The sequence below is a fragment of the Protopterus annectens genome, chromosome 2.part0 (assembly GCF_019279795.1).
Source record: "Protopterus annectens isolate FY-2018-M chromosome 2.part0, PAN1.0, whole genome shotgun sequence".
NCBI classification, from domain to species: Eukaryota; Metazoa; Chordata; order Ceratodontiformes; family Protopteridae; genus Protopterus; species Protopterus annectens.
In genome coordinates this window covers 1,967,970,168-1,967,989,932 of record NC_056728.1, presented here as the reverse complement: position 1 = coordinate 1,967,989,932, position 19,765 = coordinate 1,967,970,168, and the positions used below count along the sequence as shown (strand labels likewise).

Genomic DNA, 19,765 nt, shown 5'->3' with positions numbered 1-19,765 from the left:
GGCTCCCATGCCACAAAAACAAATGTTTAGAATGGCTGAAGGACCTTATTACTCTAATTAGGGGAAGCCCGCCTTCCCCTGCCAAAAGGCAAATAATTGAATTTCCTTCTGCTTCTACAGACCAGGAGTCTGATGACTCTGACCCTTCTGATTACCAGGACATACCCTTATCTACCAATGAGTATTCAGATGCAGAGGAATCCATTCCCTCTGCCTCCCCTCCAGAGGATTTTTCTTTTGGTGAAACGTTACATACCTTAAGGGAGCATTTCCGCTGGGAATGCCAGGACTATCCTCAGTCCAAAAAGCAGCTCAGAGTTTTTAGATTTGCCTCAGCACGGGCCTCTAGCTATAACCCCTGTCCTGGATATTGTAGATGATGTCTTCTTCAAATCCCGTCTTAGTCCTCACACCTTACCACCAGCTCCTGAAAAACCTGACCGGTACTACAGAGTACCTAACTCTCACAAGTTTCTCTAAGAATCCTACTGCAGATCCAGAGACAATTTCCCAGGGACCTAAAGGCATTAAGGCTACTGCAGCCAAAAACCATACCCCTTCAGACAGGGATTCTAGAGCTTTAGACAGATGGGGTAAGAAGGTATATACCTCTGCAACTCTTTCCTTCGGGTTTCTGAATTGCCAGTTTCACATTTTGAAGTACCAGCAACATATTATGGGACTAATTAAACAAAAAATGGTGTTACTTCCAGATTGTGCAGAAAATAAAGATTTACAAGAGTTAATATATTCTGCAAACCAAGTTAGTAAACATACTTTGCAGTGTAGGTTTGATGCCTGAGAAGCATCTTGCAGGGCTGCTGTCACTGGGACTGTACTGAGAAGGCATGCTTGGCTAAAGCTTTGAACAAGTCTTGCCTGACTATATCAAAGCAAAATTACTATATGTTCCATTAAATCAAGAGCGTTTGGCACAAAAGCAGAAGTACTTAAAAAGATGTAAGAAAAAGCAAAATCTATGCAAACCGTCAAAGATTTCTTACAGGTGCAGTCACCTAGATTTAGTAGACATTGGCCTTCAGAAAAACTGGTCCTTTCTTGTCCCTCTCAGGCCTTCTCAGCCCAAATCCAGGGGAAACAGACCATCAAGACTACAGTCTCCGGGTATGCAGAGATCTAAACAATGGAGTGGTTCCATGTCATAACCAGGGAGTGGTAAGCCACCCTCTTATGGAAAAAGTTTGCAATGACTTCCCAATTATCCTTCCCAGCCATGCACAAGTACTTGCTCCCCTAGGAGGAAAACTCACCCTTCATGCAAAAAACTGGATGTGCATTACTCAGGACCGATGGGTTCTAAACATTGTATCCCAGGGATACAGATTCTACTTGCACTCACTGCCAACACCAAGCGGGTTACCAGACATTCCTCCAAACCAGTGGGCAGAGGCTCAAAAGCAAGTACTCCCCCTTCATAACAGGGCTATTCAACCTGTTCCATTAGAACAAACGGGACAGGGTTTCTACTCCAGACTGTTCCTGGTGCCCAGAAAAGAGGGCTCTTGGCTCCCTATCCTGGATCTATCATTTCTCAACACCTTTCTGGTGGTCCCAAAATTAAAAGTGCTTACACTGCAACAAGCTTCTTCCTATGCTAGCCAAGGATGCCTGGTTAGTCACCCCAGACTTAAAAGAAGCTTATCTGCACATCCCCATAAGGGAGTCTTGCAGGAAATGTCTACGTTTCAGGGCAGGCTCTCTACGCTATCAGTTCTCTGCACTTCCCTTTGGCTTATCTGCTGCGTCCGGAGTATTCACAAAATGCCTGGCTCCAGCCATTGCATACTGCAGGCAGAGAAATATTCATATCTACCCATACTTGAACGATTGCCTGATTCAGGCGGACAGTCAGGAATTACTACATCAGCACCTGGCATTTGTAAAAAGTCTTCTAACTTCACTGGGATACACCATCAATGAAAAATCACAACTGGTGCCCAGCCAACAAATTATATTCCTGGGAGCAAGTTTCCACACAACTTCCCAGATGGCATTCCTTACTCCAGAAAAACAGGTCCATTTGACAAACTATTTCAAATTAATGGCCAACAAAACCCAGCTGTTTGCAAGGAAAATACTGAAGCCTTATGGTTCATGGCCTCATGCATTTTGCTAATTCCATATGCAAGACTGCATATGAGGAAACTTGGGTCCTTTGGTGGGCAGAAGCATGCAACCACAACAAGGGACTTCCTTTCACTCTACCCCTCGCTACCCAAACCTTGACAACAGAAGCATCAGACTATGCATTGGGGGGCTCACATGGCAGGCAAATGCATCCAAGGCAAATTGAGCCCAGAACAAATTCCCCTGCATATCAATCAAAAAGAGATGCTAGCTGTACAGAATGCTCTGACAGTCTTCAAATACCTTATTCTTCCCTGACAGCTCCTGATAGACACCACAGTTATGTGGTACATAAACAAGCAGGGCGGAACTCATTCTTACCCACTCTGCAGGTTAGCCATGGCTCTGTAAAACACAGCCTTGAGCATCCAAGTGCACCTACAAGCTCAATTCCTGCCAGGCAAGCAAAATTCACTGGCAGACTTGAGCAGAAATCTACTAAACCCTCATGAGTAGAAACTGGAACCCAACTCATTCAAACTTCTGACCCAGAGGTGGGGAACACCGGAGGTGGACCTTTTTGCCTCCCCCCAAAGCTACCAATTGAGCAAATTTTGCACCAGGAACCCTCACAGCAGAGCCTGGAAGGTGGGCGCCCTATCCTTTACATGGGAAAACCTCTCAATTTATACATTTCCTCCTCTGCCCCTCCTGTCAAAAGTACTACTGAAGATCAAACAGGACAGGCCAAGGGCAATACTTATTGCACCGGACTGGCCACGCCAGCACTGGTACCCACTCCTACGCTGTCAGACAGCAGTACCACCCTGGCAACTACATCAGACACCTTCCCTGCTATCTCAGCAGGAGGGACAGATTTTGCATCCACAGCTGCAAACCCTAAACCTTGCAGCCTGGCTTATCCCCTGAATACACCAACAGCATCCCTCAGCAAACAGGTGCTGGATGTCATCCTTGAGGCCAGAAGGCATAGTACTAGGAAATTCTATGCTGAAAAGTGGAAAAGATATTGTTCTTGGAGTTGGTCTCAAGAAAAGGACACAGCTGTGCCCACCTTACCTCAAATAATTGATTACCTAGCAGAGCTGCTGCACAGAGGCCTATTCTTCTCATCCATTAAGATTCATGTCATGTTATCTCATTATAATACTGAGCCTCCTCTCTTTTCTCAACCTCTCATCAAACAGTTCCTGAGAGGCGCTAACAATTTAAGGCCCCCTAGGAGAACTCCCACCCTGGCCTGGGGCATTAACTTTGTAATGGAGTAGCTCACATTTCCCCCTTTTGAACCTGCTGCTTCAGCAGAGTTAAAATTTCCTCTCTTGGAAAACAGCCCTACTTCTAGCTATTACTTCAGCAAGAAGAGTGTCTGAGTTACAGGCACTAATGGCGGTGGAGCCCTTCATTATTTTCCATGCTTACAGGGTTTCCCTCAGGACTAACCCTTCCTTTATGCGCAAGGTGATATCAAGTGTGGCTTTAAACCAATCCATCCATTTGTCAACCTTTTCCCTAATCCTCAGAATAAAGAGGAAAGGATCCTGCACTTGGACGTGCACAAGACAGCTCAGGTTCTACCTTGACAGGACTAAGCCTTTCAGAAAATCTGACCTGCTGCTAGTCAGCTTTGCTACAGGGGCAGAGGGCAGGGCCGTTTCGAAGCAAACCATTTTCAGATGGGTAGCACACTGCATCCATTTCTGCTACAAGCACCATGGAAAACCTACTCCTCTGGGGATCAGAACTCATTCCACTAGAGCTACTTCAACCTCTACAGCATTTCTCAGGGGAGTCCCTACCAGGGACATCCTGGAAGCTGCAACCTGGCGTTCTGTACACACCTTCACCAAGCATTGCCACTTACCTATATTTTGTAAATCCAGAGCTGGATTTGCTACAGCAGTCTTACAAGGCCTGCTAGCCAGCCCTAATACTACTTGACTGCATCCACCCTTCCTCAGCTTTGGGAATCAACCCAAGTGTGATGACTGCAACAGTTAAACCTGAAGAACATAGTGCAGTTGTGTACACTTACCATAAATGTAGATGTTGGTGTATTCACTGTTGCAGTCCTGGTTTCCCTCCCTCCAGCCCCTGGCTTTTTCTATCCTTTCTACCTATCCTCTTTATGGGCATCTTTTATGGAAGGGGTATTTACTTTTTACTGGAGGTGTTCCACACTATGTAATAGCTTCCTATTTTGAGGGTTCCTGACATCTGGGGCAAGAAAAACTGATGTAATGGCATCAGCTATATGTTTTATACCCCTGACGTCATGGAAGAGGCAACAGCGTCTGACGCAGAAATCCCATAACTCTGCTGTTCGGGCTGAATGAGGGCTACCTGCAGGCAGATAACCCAAGTGCAATGACTGCAACAGGGAATACACTCTAACATTTACATTTATGGTAAGTATACACAACTGTACTTGTTGTCTGAATGTTTTGATTAATTTTCTAATATGCAGTCTTTATGCATACTTTCCAGATGTTCCAGTAAGTTTGCACTTTCAAACGCTGATGAAGTCTCTCTGTCAAAACAAACAGCTGGACAGGATCAGACTTCCCAAAAAATTTACACTTAAGCACAAAGTACCTTCTTCAAGTAGTCTGATGGATCCATCTCGGAAAGACAAACATAAGCTGACCAACTCATTCCTTGCTGCAGCCAGTAAGTGCATTTTTACTTGGATGTTAATTGATTTTGTATTCATCCCCCTACCACCACCTGTTCTTTAATAAGTACTTGTGAGAATCTGTATCGTCTGTTGGTTGGGGGGGGGGGTATGTTAGGTTAGTTTCCAACAACACCTTTTGTATTTAGGCAGGCACTGTATGATAAGAAATTGCCATTCCAAGTATGAGTGTAGATGAAAAGGAAGTGTTATGCTATATTTAAATTAAGGATTTTATTTTTTGATGGCAAGCTGAGACCAGTGAATGCTACTTACCTCTTTAAAACATTGCTTAGGGCGTTGTCTTGTGGAACTTTATGTAGCTGAGTAAGAGTGCAGTTTTACCAGTATTTCATTGCAGCTGTACACTTATGGACCTCAGCCCTCTAACATTTGTACGTGGATGTAGTTGTGTAACAGTTGGGTAAATAACATCACGCAAAAGGGAAAAAAATGCTTAATGTCATCATCATGCCTACAGCTCGCCTTGAACAGATACCACCACATTTTATTGATTCATTGAACTTACCAGAAATACTGTCTTAATGCATCTTACCTGTTCTGCCTCTGTTTTCTAGCAGACAGGTATTTTACTCCTGAAATGAGATGTTCTTCGTGTTTCACTGTTGCAGTCATTACAATTGGGTTGTCTACTTGTAGGTAGCCCTCAGCCAGCCTGATTATCAAAGTCTTGGGTCCTGCGTCGGTTGCTGTCTCTTCTTCCATGATGTCAGGTAGTCAGGGGTATAAAGCATGCAGCCGACGCCATTACATCAGTGTTTCTTGCCGTGCGGTGCCAGAAGCAGATCGCAAGTGCTGGTCGGCCGACTCCTGAAACTTTCTTTCGAGTTTCAGAAGCGAAGTCTTCAAAAAAGCTAAGTAGTCCGTTGGGATCCTTTTTCTTGCTCTAAACCGATGTCAGTAAAAGTTAACAATTGTATTACTTGTGGAAAGCAAATACCTCATTAAGATTTTCATTCGTACTGCATTCCTTGCTTAGGCCCAGACCACGACGTCCCTCGCTGTCGATTTTGTGCCTTATTCAATCCTCGAACTATTCGTCGTCTGTTCATTTTTGCATCAAACTATTTCGGTTCTCCGTTTAATTATTCAGTAATGGCTTCAATAAGCTATCCATCTGCCGACATTCCGAAAAAAAGTAAAGATAAAGGCAGAGACAGACCGCATAGGTCCAAAGCTGCCTACACTTCTGTTAAGCTAGCTGCCAGTTCGCAGGTACTCAGTGAAATGCTTTCGCAGCCCCTGATACCCACTACTTCAGATTTGCAGGCCTCTTCTGAGACCCATTCAGAGTCCAGTATGCCGCGAGATGCTTATTCGACTATGGAACCTGCAGATGTCTCTACCTTGGATGGGTCCAGAGCCGCTGTGCAGGCACTGGCTTCTGAGGGTGTATTCAGACTTACTGACTTGCATCTCAAACCAACACCATCTTCTTTTTCAAGGCCTAAAACTCGATCCACGCCTAAAAAACCGTCCAAACCGCGTGGTCAGGCTCATGTGCCTAAAAAACAAATGATAATGGCTGAAGACTTTATTACTCTAATTAGGGGAAGCCAGCCTTCTCCCCTCTAAGAGACCTAGAACTGATTTTCCTTCTGATTCTTCTGATCAGGATTTTGAAATTTGCTTCTTCGGATGACCAGGATTTGCCCTTATCTACCTATGAGGATTGTGATGCAGAGGACTCAATACCCCCTGCTTCCCCTCCAGAAGATTTTTCTTTTGGTGAAACTTTACACACTCTTTTTTCCGCAGTGAAAGTCGGGATTACTCTGACTTCAAAAAGAGGCTTAGGGAATTTTTACTCCTCCCTCACCACAGGCCTTTAGCTATCCCTCCTGTTCTGGACATTGTAGATGATGCCTTCTTGGAATCTAGCCTGGCCCCAAACACTTTACCTCTGGCTCCCAAGAAACCTGGCAGGTGTTAGAGTTCCTGTTTCTCACAAGTTCCTCTCTAAGAATCCTACTGCGGACTCCAATACCATTTCACAGGGACTCAAAGGCATTAAGGCTACCACTGCCAAAAACCCTACCCCCTCTGGAGATTCCAGGGCCCTGGGCAGATGGGATAAGAAGGTATGCACTTCTGCTAGTATCAGCATATTATTGGATTACTTGAACAGAAAATGATACCTGACTGTGCTGAAAATAAAGAATTACAGATTTAATGCATTCTGGTGAACAAGTTGGTAAACATACTTTGCAATGTGGTTTTGACTCCTTAGAGGCATCTTGCAGGGCTGCTGTCACTGGGTCTGTTCTTAGAAGGCATGCTTGGCTTAAGGAGCAAACATTGCCGCCATATGTTAAAGCTAAATTACTGGATGCTCCCTTACACCAAGGACCGCCTGATGTTCATCGTGTTTCACTGCTGCAATCATTACATTTGGGTTATCCTGCTGTCAGGCGGTCCTGCAGTCAGCCAGAGTTCCAAAGTCTTGGTCCGGTATCGGTTGCTGTCGCCTCCTCCCTGACGTCAGTGCATCAGGGGTATACAAGAAGCAGCCGACGCCATTTTCTTCAGTCTTTCTTGCCGCGCGGTGCCCGAAGCAAAAGCAGTTCGCAAGTGCCGGTCAGCCGACTCCTGAGATATCAACTTCGATTTTCAGAACCAAAGTCTTCAATAAAGCTAAGTACCCCGTTGGGGAAACTTTTTCTTGCCTCAGACCGATGTCATTAAAAGTTAATAATTGTATTTCTTGTGGGAAGCAAATACCTCATAAGGATTTTCATTCTTACTGTATTCCATGCCTAGGCCCAGATCACGACGTCACTAGTTGCCTGGTTTTGTGCTAGATTTAACAAACGCACCATTAAACGTCGGTTTGATTTTGCTCGCCATTGCTTTGGCCGAAGGTTTAATTATACCATGCCGTCGGAACAACTGACCGGAATTGACAAAAGATGCAAAGATAAGGACAGGCATCCTAGGCCCAAAACTGACTATGAAGCCTCTTTTAGGCCAGTTGCCGGTTCTCAGTGAGGTGCTTTCGCAGCCCCTGACACCCGCTACCTCAGAGCCGCAGGCCGCTACCGACTCCCACGTGGAGTTGCCTAGGCTTCCGGATACTCAAGGTGTTGGGCCTACGGAGACTAACCCTTCAGATGGGTCTGGAGCCGCTGAGCAGGCATCCGCTTCTGAGGGTGTTTTCAGACCTTCACAACCTACCATTGCATCTACAGCCAAGTCTAAAACAACATTAAAGACAAAGAAGCAAGTACAGTGTTCACCTGGACATGCCTAAAAAGCAGATGCTCAAAATGGCCGAAGACTTAATTACTCTGATCAGGGGTTCCCATCCCCCTCCTGATAAAAGGCCTAGGCAGGATACAGACTGACTCCTCTGACCAGGTTTCAGTATATTCTGATTCCTCTTCAGACCAGGGATACTCTTTACCCTCCTATGAAGACTCTGATACTGAAGAATCAGTTCCTTCAGCCTCTCCTCCTGAAGATTACTCTTGTGGGGAAACTTTACATACCATGAGGGAGAATTTCCATTGGGAGGGCCAGGATTACTCAGAATCCAAGAAAAGGCATAGAGATTTTCTTTTATTGCCTCAGCACAGGCCCCTTGCTATTCCGCCAGTGTTGGATATTGTGGACGATGTGTTGTCTGAATCCAGTTTAAATCCAGATTCTTTACCCCCTGCTCCAGTCAAGCCAGACGGGTACTACAGAGTCCCTGACTCTCACAAATTTCTTTATAAAAACCCTGCTGCTGACCCAGAAACTATTTCCCAGGGTCCCAAAGGGGTAAAGGCCTCCACAGCTAAAAATCCAGTTCCCTCTGACAGGGACTCTAGAGCATTAGACAGATGGAAGAAAGTTTACACCTCTGCAACTTTAGCAGTAAGGGCTTTAAACTGTCAGTTTCACATGCTTAAATATCAACAATATTTACTGTCTCAGTTAAAACAGAAAATGAGTACAAGTGCAGAACAACCTGATTTTAAGGAAATGCAGGATTAATTGCATGCAGCTGAACAAGTGGGAAAGCATACTTTGCAATGCGGTTTTGATTCATTAGAAGCTTCTTGTAGAGCAGCAGTTACAGGATCTGTGATTCAAAGGCATGCTTGGTTAAAGGAACAAAGCTTACCAGATCATGTTAAGGCAAAATTATTGGATGCTCCTTTACAGCAAGATATTTTATTTGGTGTTAAGGCAGAAGAGGTATTAAAGAAAATGGAGAATAAGGCAAAATCTATGCAGACAGTGAAGGATTTCTTACAGGTACAGCCACCAAGATTTAGCAGGAATTGACCTACACAAAATTGGTCCTTTCCAGTGTCAGACAGGCCACAAAGGGACAGATACACCCAAGAGGCAGATCTCAGCTCCAAGGTTCTTACAGACCATGACAGTGGGGGTGCTTCAACCCCAAAAGGAGGTGAGGACAAGTCGCAACCTTACATGAAACAGTCCCAATGACTTCCCCCTTCCAATGCCAAACTCTTCCCTTTTGGCAGCTCCCTTAGGGGGGAAACTAGCACTTTTTTCACAAAACTGGCAAGCAATCACCCCAGACAAATGGGTGCTGAATATTGTGTCTTAAGGTTACAGGTTCCACTTTCACACTTTACCAAGGCTAAAAGGTATGCCAGACCTGCCACACAATCAATGGGCAGAGGCACAAAAACAAATTACAGCCCTCATGGACATGAGAGCTATTAAAAAAGTACCACAGCAGGAACAAGGACAAGGATTTTACTCAAGACTCTTCCTGGTCCCCAGAAAGGACAAAGCCTGGAGACCCATACTAGACCTTTCCACTCTAAATACTTACCTGGATGTTCCGAAATTCAAAATGTTGACACTACAGCAGCTCCTTCCCATGTTGGGCAAGAAAGCTTGGCTTGTTACTTTGGACCTCAAAGAGGCATACCTGCATGTCTCTATCAGACAAAATTGCAGAAGATACCTCAGATTCATAGCTGGTTCAATTCACTACCAATTTTCTGCACTGCCCTTTGGCTTATCTACTGTGCCCAGGGTCTTCACAAAGTGCCTGGCACCAGTAATTGCATTTTGCAGACAAAAAGGAATTCAAATATATCTATACCTGGACGACTGCCTGATTCAAGCGGAGAGCAAGGACATTCTTCTAAAGCATCTGGCGTTTGTAAAAATCTTAAGTTGCCTAGGGTACACAGTAAACGAAAAGAAGTCAAAACTAGTGCCCTCACAAGAGATAATATTCCTGGGTGCCAGGTTAAATACAACGGCCCAGATGGCTTATCTCACGCCAGACAAACAAGGACAACTGACTCAGTATTTTCAAATGATGGCAACAAAGTCCCAACTCCCTGCAAGAAAAATTCTGCAGGCCTTGGGATTCATGGTATCCTGCATTCTATTAATTTCATATGCCAGACTGCATATGAGGAAATTACAATGGTACCTAAAAAGTGTTTGGAATCAACACTCACAGCTTGGAGACAGTAATAACACTAATTCCCTGCCTACAACAGGAGTTTTGATGGTGGGCACAGGCATGTCACCTCAACAAGGGTCAGCCTTTCACTCTTCCCACAGCCAAGCAGACTTTAACAGATGCTTCAGATTACGCCTGGGGAGCACACATGGCAGGAAAATGTATTCAGGGCAAATGGTCCACAGACCAAATGCATCTTCACATCAATCAAAAAGAGATGTTGGCTGTACAAAATGCCCTAACAGCTTTCAAGGACCTTCTGCATCCAGGACAATTATTAAAGACAGACCACCACAGTAATGTGGTACATAAGCAAGGGGGCACTCATTCTTACCCCCCATGCAGGCAATCCATGACCTTGTGGAACACAGCTATAACTTATCAAGTTTATCTGCAAGCACAATTCCTGCCAGGAAAGAAAAATACTCTGGCAGATGACCTAAGCAGAAACATCATGGATCCTCACGAGTGGAAATTAAATCCACAAGTTTTCAGCATGATAATGCAAAAATGGGGATGCCCGGACATAGATCTCTTTGCCTCCCCACTGAATTGCCAACTACAAAAATTCTGCACAAGGACTTATCACACACAAGCATGGAAAGTGGATGCTCTTTCGTTCAGCTGGAAAAGCCTAAACGTTTATGCCTTCCCACCACTGCCTCTTTCAAAGGTACTCCTAAAAGCCAGACAAGACAAACCACAGATGATTCTGATTGCTCCAGACTGGCCGCGCCAGCATTGGTACCCAGTCTTAAAGAACCTTAGCTCAAGGCCCACCTTGGATTTTGCCTCAAATTCCACACCTTCTGACTCAACAAAACAATCAGATCCTGCACAGTCAGCTCAAAACCTTATCCCTGGCTGCATGGCAGATTCATTAGCCAAACAGAGACAGCACTTCTATCTAAAGCTGTTATGGATGTCATTTTGGAGACCAGGAGGCCTAGCACCAGGAAATCTTATTCAGAAAAGTGGAAGAGATTATGTGCCTGGAACCAGGCTCAAAGCCTTGACCCTCTTGTCCCTAACATTCCTCAGATGCTGCAATACTTAACTGAGATGCTGGACAAAGGACTAATCCTCCTCATCCGTTAAGATCCACGCTTCTGCCATTTCGGCTCATTACAACACAGATCCTCCTATTTTCTCTCATCCATTGCTAAAGCAGTACCTCAGAGGGGCTAAAAACATAAGACCGCCCCGGAGAGCACCAACTCCTACTTGGGACCTCAATTTTGTCTTGGAAAAACTCACTTTACCTCCTTTTGAGCCAGCCAATTCAGCAGAATTAAAATATATATCATGGAAAGCAGAATTAAAATATATATCATGGAAAACTGCTCTGCTACTGGCAATAACCTCAGCACAAAGAGTCTCATTTACAGGCACTAATGGCAGTGGAGCCTTTCATCATTTTCCACCAAGACAGGGTTTCCTTAAGAACAAACCCTTAATTTATGCCTAAGGTGGTATCCAGTGTGGCTCTTAACCAAACAATTCACTTGCCAACATTTTATCCGAATCCCCAGAATAAAGGGGAGAGAATTCTACATTTCTTGGATTTACACAGGCTATTACGCTTCTATTTGGACAAAACAAAAGCTTTCAGAGAAACTGAACAATTGTTTGTATCTTATCCTGCAAGATCACAGGGAAAGGCTATTTCAAAACAGACCATTTCAAAGTGGTTAGGACACTGTATCCGGTTCTGCTGCACACAGCATGGGAAACCTGTGCCATCTAACATTAGACCACATTCCACCAGGGCAACTGCAACTTCTACTGCCTATCTTAGGGGAGTACCTACCAAAGACATTTTGGAAGCTGCAACTTGAGTTCAGTGCACACCTTTACCAAGCATTGTCACTTGCCTCTTTACTCTAGATCTTTGCCACTGCAGTGCTGCAGGGCCTCATAGCCATACCTAATCCTCTGTAGAACCAGCCACCTTGACTCAGCTTTGGGATTCTACCCAAGTGTAATGACTGCAGCAGTGAAACACGATGAACATAGTACAGTTTTGTACCTACCATAAGTGTAGATGTTAGAGTGTCTTCACTGCTGCAGTCCTGGTTACCCACCCGCCATCCCCTCTTTCTTAGCTGGGTCTTATCTATAACTTTCTACACTTTACTTACCTATGTGGTGTATTTGCTGGTTATTGAAGGTTTTGTTTTTACTTTACTTTGTTTTGTAAGCAATATGTATTGCCTATCTTTTTGGGGGCACCTGACATCTGGGGCAAGAAAAACTGAAGAAAATGGTGTCTGCTGCTTCTTATATACCCCTGACGCACTGACGTCAGGGAGGAGGCGACAGCAACCGACGCCGGACCATGACTTTGGAACTCTGGCCGACTGCGGGGACCGCCTGACGGCAGGATAACCCAAGTGTAATGACTGCAGCAGTGAAGACACTCTAACATCTACATTTATGGTAGATACAAAACTGTACTTTTGCCAATAAAGCAGAAGTACTTAAAAAGATGGAGGAAAAAGCTAAATCTATGCAAACTTAAAAAATTTCCTGCAAGTACAGCATCCCAGATTTAGTAGGCATTGGCCTTATAAGAAATGGTCCTTTGCTGTCTTTTCCATGCCTTCTCAATCCAAACTCAGGAACAGCAGACCACCTAGGCTACAGTCTCAAGGCACTCAAGGCCTAAGCAGTGGGGGGGCTCCCACTTCCCAAGCTGGAAATAGTAAGACACTCTCCTATGATAAACTGTCACAATGACTTGACCTTAAACCTTCCAAGCCCTACTGAACTGACTGCTCCTTTAGGGGGAAAGATCGCCCTGCATGCAAAAAACTGGGAACTCATTACCCAAGACAAACGGGTTTTAAATATAGTTTCCCAAGGATACAGATTCCACTTCCACTCCTTACCAACCTCAAATGGTTGGCCAGACCTACCCCCAATCAGTGGGCAGAGACTCAACAGCAGGTTCTCTCTTCTGAGTATCAGGGATATTCAACCTGTCCCAGTAGAGGAATTGGGACAAGGTTTTCACTCGAGACTTTTCCTGGTACCCAGAAAAGACAACTCCTGGTGTCCTATCCTGGACCTGTCTGAACTAAACACCTTTTTGGTAATCCCAAAATTCAAAATGCTAACTTTTCCTCAGCTGCTTCCCATGCTAGGCAAAAATGCTTGGTTGGCAACATTGGATTTAAAGGAAGCTTACCTGCACATCCCAATAAGAGAATCTTGCAGAAATTACCTACGCTTCAGAGCAGGCTATATGCACCATCAGTTCTCTGCACTGCCCTTTGGCTTATCTACTGCGCCCAGGGTATTCACAAAGTGCCTAGCTCCAGTCATTTCATTCTGCAGGCAAAGAAATATTCAAATATACCCATACCTGGACAATTGTCTAATTCAGGCAGAAAGCCAAGACATACTAATAAATCATCTGGCATTTGTAAAGAAACTGCTAACCTCACTGGGGTACACCATAAATGAAAAGAAATCCCACCTAGTATCCTGCCAACAAATTGTATTCCTGGGAGCAAGCTTGAACACAACTTCCCAGGTGGCCTTTCTCATGCCAGAGAAACAAGATGTTCTTCGTGTTTCAGTGTTGCAGTCATCACATTTGGGTTATCTGCTTGCAGTAGCCCTCAGTCGGCCTGATTATCAAAGTCTTGGGTCCTGCATTAGTTGCTGTCTCATCTTCCAAAAAGTTAGGTTGCCCGAAGCAGTAGCAGTTCGCAAGTGCCGGTCGGCAGACTTCTGAAATTTTTGTTTGAGTTTCAGATCCAAAATCTTCAACTAAAGCCAAGTACCCCATTGGGGAAACTTTTTCTTGCTCTAAACCGATATCAGTAAAAGTTAATAACTGTATTTCTTGTGGAAAGCAAATACTTCAGATTTTCATTCGCTTTATACCCCAGACGACCTGACGTCATGGAAGAAGGGACAGCAACCGACGCAGGACCCAAGACTTTGTTAATCAGGCCGACTGAGGGCTACCTGCAAGCAGATAACCCAAATGTAATGACTGCAACAGTGAATACACTCTAACATCTACATTTATGGTAAGTGTACACAACTGTACTTTAAGTATCAAGGCTATTCAACCTGTCCCAGCAAAAGAAAGGGGACAAGGTTTTTACTCTAGACTTTTCCTGGTACCCAGAAAAGACTGCTCTCGGCTTCCTATCCTGGACCTCTCTATTCTAAACACTTTTTTGGTAATCCCAAAATTCAAAATGCTAACACTTCAACACCTGCTTCCTATGCTAGGCAAAGATGCCTGGTTGGCAACCTTGGACTTGAAGCTTACTTGCACATTCCAATAAGGGAATCTTTCAAAAAAAACCTACGCTTCAGAGCAGGCTCTGTGCTAGCCAAGGATGCCTGGTTAGTCACCCCAGACTTAAAAGAAGCTTATCTGCACATCCCCATAAGGGAGTCTTGCAGAAAATGTCTACGTTTCAGGGCAGGCTCTCTGCGCTATCAGTTCTCTGCACTTCCCTTTGGCTTATCTACTGGGCCCAGGGTATTCACAAAGTGTCTAGCTCCAGCCATTGCATTTTGCAGGCAGAGAAATATTCAAATTTACCCATACCTGGACGATTGTCTGATTTCAGGCAGAAAGCCAGGACATGCTATTAAAATATCTGCCATTTGTAAAGAAACTTCTAAACTCGCTGGGGTACACCATAAACGAAAATAAATCTCATCTAGTACCCTGCCAACAAATTGTATTCCTGGGAGCAAGCTTGAACACAACTTTCCAGTGGCTTACCTCACGGTAGAGAAACAAGTTTATTTGACAGCCTACTTCAAACTACTGGCCACAAAGACCCCAGCTGTCTGCAAGGGAAATCCTGCATGCCCTGGGGTCATGGCCTCTTGCATTCTACTAATTCCATATGCAAGATTATATGCTGAAACTACAATGGTATCTAAAAAGCCTATGGTGTCAACATTCTCAGGACCTGGAATCTATGATTCCTATTGTTCCTTGTATAAAGACTGAGTTCCTTTGGTGGGCAGAGACCTGCCACCTCAACAAGTGGCTCCCTTGCAATCTACCCCATGCTGCCCAAACCCTGACTACAGACCCATCAGATTATGCATGGGGGGGCTCACTTGGCAGGGCGGTGCATTCAGGGCAAATGGAACCAGTCAGATGTACCTGCATATCAACCAAAAAGAAATGTTAGCTGTACAGAATTCCCTGACAGCCTTCAAAGACTACATCCTTCCAGGACAGTTATTGGTAAATACAGACAACACCACAGTTATGTGGTACATAAACAAGCAGGGGGGAACCCACTCCTACCCTCTCTGCAGACTAGCCATGGCTCTGTGGAACACTGCCTTGAGCTACCAAGTGCACCTACAAGCTCAGTTCCTGCCAGGCAAGCTAGATTCAGTGGCAGATGACCTAAACAGAAATCTCATGGACCCACATGAGTGGAAACTGAAACCAAAAATATTCAACCTCTTGAGGAAAAAATGGGGGACTCCAGAGATAGACCTGTTTGCCTCCCCACAGTCAAGCTTGGAAAGTGGATGCCCTGTCCTTTACCTGGGAAAGCCTCTCAGTTTATGCCTTTCCCTCTCTGCCTCTCCTCTCGAAGGTTCTGCTAAAGATCAAACAGGACAAACCAAGGACAATACTGATTGCGCCAGACTGGCCTTGCCAGCACTGGTACCCCCTCTTGCGCAGTATGATACTGCTGCATCCATGGCACCTACCTCAGACACCTTCCCTGCTGTTCCAGCAAGCGGGCCAGATTCTGCACCCTCAGCATCAAACCCTGAACCTTGCAGCCCTGCTAATTCCTTGAGTTCTCCAATAGCGGCCCTCAGTAAGCAGGTGCTGGATGTCATTCTGGAAGCAAGGAGACCTAGTACTAAAAAATCCTATGCTGAAAAGTGGAAAAGATACTGTTCCTGGAGCCAGACTCAGGGGATGGGCACTACAGTTCCCAGCTTACCTCATATTCTTCAGTACTTAACAGAAATGCTGCACAGGGCCCTATCCTTCTTGTCAATTAAAATTCATGCCTCTGCCATTTCAGCACATTATAATACTGAACCACCCCTCTTTCTCGCCCCCTGTTAAAGCAATTCCTCAGAGGGGCTAAAAAAATTTGACCCCTCAGGTGAGCCCCTACTCCTGCCTGGGACCTTAGCTTTGTATTGGAAAAGCTCACTCTCCCTCCATTTGAACCAGGTGCAACTGCAGAGTTGAAATCCCTTTCTTGGAAAACAGCCTTCCTTCTAGGCATCACTTCAGCAAGAAGAGTGTCGGATTACAGGCCCTCATGGCAGTGGAGCCCTTATCTTCCATGCAGACAGGGTTTCCCTCAGAACCAATCCTTCCTTTATGCCCAAGGTGGTGTCTAGTGTGGCCTTAAATCAGTCCATTTATTTGCCTACTTTTTTTCCCGAATCCACAAAACAAAGGAGAGCAAATATTGCACTCTTTGGACATGCACAGGCAACTTGGATTTTATTTGGACAGGACTAAGCCTCTCAGAAAATCTGAACAGCTGCTAGTTGGCTTTGCTGCAGGGGCAGGGGGGGGGGGGTATTTCAAAGCAAACCATTTCTAAATGGATAGCCCATTGCTTTCCTTTCTGCTATAAGCACCATGGAAAACCTACCCCACAGGGGATTAAACCACATTCCACCAGGACTGCATCTATCTCTACAGCCTTTCTCAGAGGAGTCCCTACCAGGGACATCCTAGAAGCTGCTACCTCGAGTTCTGTACATACCTTCACCAAGCATTACCACATGCCTATTTTTTCTAAATCCAGAGCTGGTTTTTCCACTGCAGCGTAATAGCTGGCCCTAATGCTCTCTAACTTCCTCCTCCCTTCCTTAGCTTTGGGAATCGACCCAAATGTAATGACTGCAACAATGAAACACAAAGAACGTAGTACAGTTGTGTACACTTATCGTAAATGTAGATAGTGTATTCACTGTTGCAGTCCTCCCTCCAGCCCTGTGACTGCTCTTGGCTCTACCTTTCCTTCTTGTTTGGTGTATTTGAGCTTTCTGGTGTATTTGCTTTTTGCTGGAGGTGTAACAAAATATGTTCTTCGTGTTTCACTGTTGCAGTCATTACATTTGGGTAATCTGCTGGCAGGTTGCCCTCAGTCGGCCTGAATATCAAAGTCTTGGGTCCTGCATCGGTTGCTGTCTCCTCTTCCATGACGTCAGGTCGTCAGGGGTATAAAACATGCAGCTGACGCCATTTTATTCAGTCTTTCTTGCCGCACGGTGCCCGAAGCAGAAGCAGTTCGCAAGTGCCGGTCGGCAGACTCCTGAAAGTTTCGCATTCGAGTTTCAGAACCAAAGTCTTCAACTATCGCCAAGTACCCCATTGGGGAAACTTTTTCTTGCTCCTTACCGATGTCAGTAAAGTTAATTGCATTACTTGTGGGGAGCAAATACCTCAAGGATTTTCATTTGTACTGTATTCCTTGCCTAGGCCGAGATCATAACGTGTCTTGCTGTCGGTTTTGTGCTAGATTTTACCAACGCACTATTAAGCGTCGGTATATTTTTGCTTCAAAATATTTTGGATCCAGATTTAATTACCCTGAAATGTCGTTTAGCAATCCGACTACGGAGTTCACAAAAAAAGCAAAGAAAAAGACTGTCAAGGTCCAAAACAGACTAAGCTTCTAAGCCAGTCGCTGGTAGTCAGTGGGGTGCTTTTGCAGCCCCTGATACCCGCTATGTTTGAGTCGCAGGCCTGTACCGAGACCCATGTGGAGTCCGGAATGCCGCGAGATTCTCAGAGTATTGAACCCGCGGATGTCTCTTCCTTGAATGGGTCCGGAGCCGCTGAGCAAGCACTGGCTTCTGAGGGTGTTTTCAGGCCTCAACATTTTTATATAAAACAGACGCCAGCTTTCAAAAACAAGATCAGAAACATCTAAGTCTAAAAAACCGACACATGAGCCACGTGCTCAGGCCCCTATGCCTAAAAAACAGATGATCAAAATGGCTGAGGACTTAATTACCTTGATCAGCCCCCCCCAAGATTTCTCTGAATCAAAAAAGAGGCTTGGGGATTTCCTTCTTCCTCAGCATAGGCCTACTGCAATACCTCCTGTATTAGACATTGTTGATGTGTTTTCGGAATCAAGCATGGCTTCTGATTCCCTACCTCCGGCTGCTAGTGAGCCAGACAGATATTACAGGTTTCCTGACTCCCACAAATTTTTATTCAAAAATCCTGCTGCTGATCCTGAGACTATCTCACAGGGTCCCAAAGGTGTAAAGGCCTCTACAGCCAAAAATCCTACCCCCTCTGATAGAGATTCCAGAGCGCTGGATAGATGGAGAAAGAAGGTTTATACATCTGCAACCTTGGCAATTGGGGCCTTCAGCTGCCAGTTTCATATGCTTAAATATCAGCAGCATGTTATGGGCTTATTAAAACAGGTAATGATGATGATTTCTGATTGTGTGGAAAATAAAGAATTATAGGAATTATTGCATGCAGCAGAACAGGTTGGAAAGCATACTTTGCAATGTGGTTTTGATTCCTTGGAGGCCTCTTGCAGGGCTGTAGTTACTGGATCTGTGATTAGATGGCAGCCTGTCTCAAGGAGCAAAATCTGCCTGATCATGTTAAAGCTAAATTGTTGGATGCCCCTTTACAGCATGATGTTGTGTCTTTCGGCTTTTCCTGGTTAGGGTCGCCACAGCGGAACTCCGGTCTGCTAATGATTGGCAGTAGATTTTTACGTGCCGAGTTGCCGGCCCTGACGCAAAACTTTCAACGAAGGTACGCCCATTCACGCATGTCTCCACACAGAAGACGCTCTAGCTGAGAATCAAACAGGACATCTTACTGTGAGGCGGCAACGCTACTGCAGCACCACCACCGCAGTGCCCCTTTACAGCATGATACTTTGGTAATAAGACAAAAGAGGTTTTAAAGTAAATGGAAGACAAAGCTAAATCTATTCAAACTGTAAAAGATTTCTTACAAGTGCAGCCACCCATGTTCAGTAGGCACTGGCCTACTAAAAATTGGTCCTTTCCTGTGTCCAACAGAGCCTCTCAACGCAAATCCTGGTGCTCAAAAGGCTCTAGATACCAATCATAGGGTTCTTACAGGTCAAAGCAATGGGGTGCCTCCACCTCTAAATCTGGAGGAAAAGCACAACCCTACAGTAAGCAGTCTCAGTGACTTCCCTCTACCTTCACCAAGCACTTATCCTTTGTCAGCCCCCTTGGGGGGGAAATTAGCACTTCATGCTCAATTGGCAGTTAATTACCCAGGACAAATGGGTATTAAATGTAGTATCCCAGGGGTACAGATTTCATTTCCATACTTTGCCAATTCCATACGGTTGGCCAGATTTGCCACAAAATCAATGGGCAGAGACTCCGAAACAAGTTACGTCCCTCATGGATATGGGGGCTATTCAACCAGTACCAAAACAGGAAAAAGGACAAGGTTTTTATTCTACTTTTCCTAGTACCCAGAAAAGGCAATGCCTGGCGTCCATTACTGGACTTATCGATTT

The 19,765-nt window shown here is 45.0% G+C and overlaps 1 protein-coding gene across 1 annotated transcript in view; it reads left to right on the top strand.

The window, feature by feature from the left end:
• KANSL1 (KAT8 regulatory NSL complex subunit 1) overlaps window positions 1-19,765 on the top strand; it is a 1,638,220-nt gene that overhangs the window by 1,151,431 nt on the left and 467,024 nt on the right. The window contains exon 8 of the mRNA XM_044060463.1: window positions 4,597-4,779. Within this exon, the coding sequence (XP_043916398.1) occupies window positions 4,597-4,779 (183 nt within the window). The remainder of the gene's footprint in view (window positions 1-4,596; window positions 4,780-19,765) is intronic.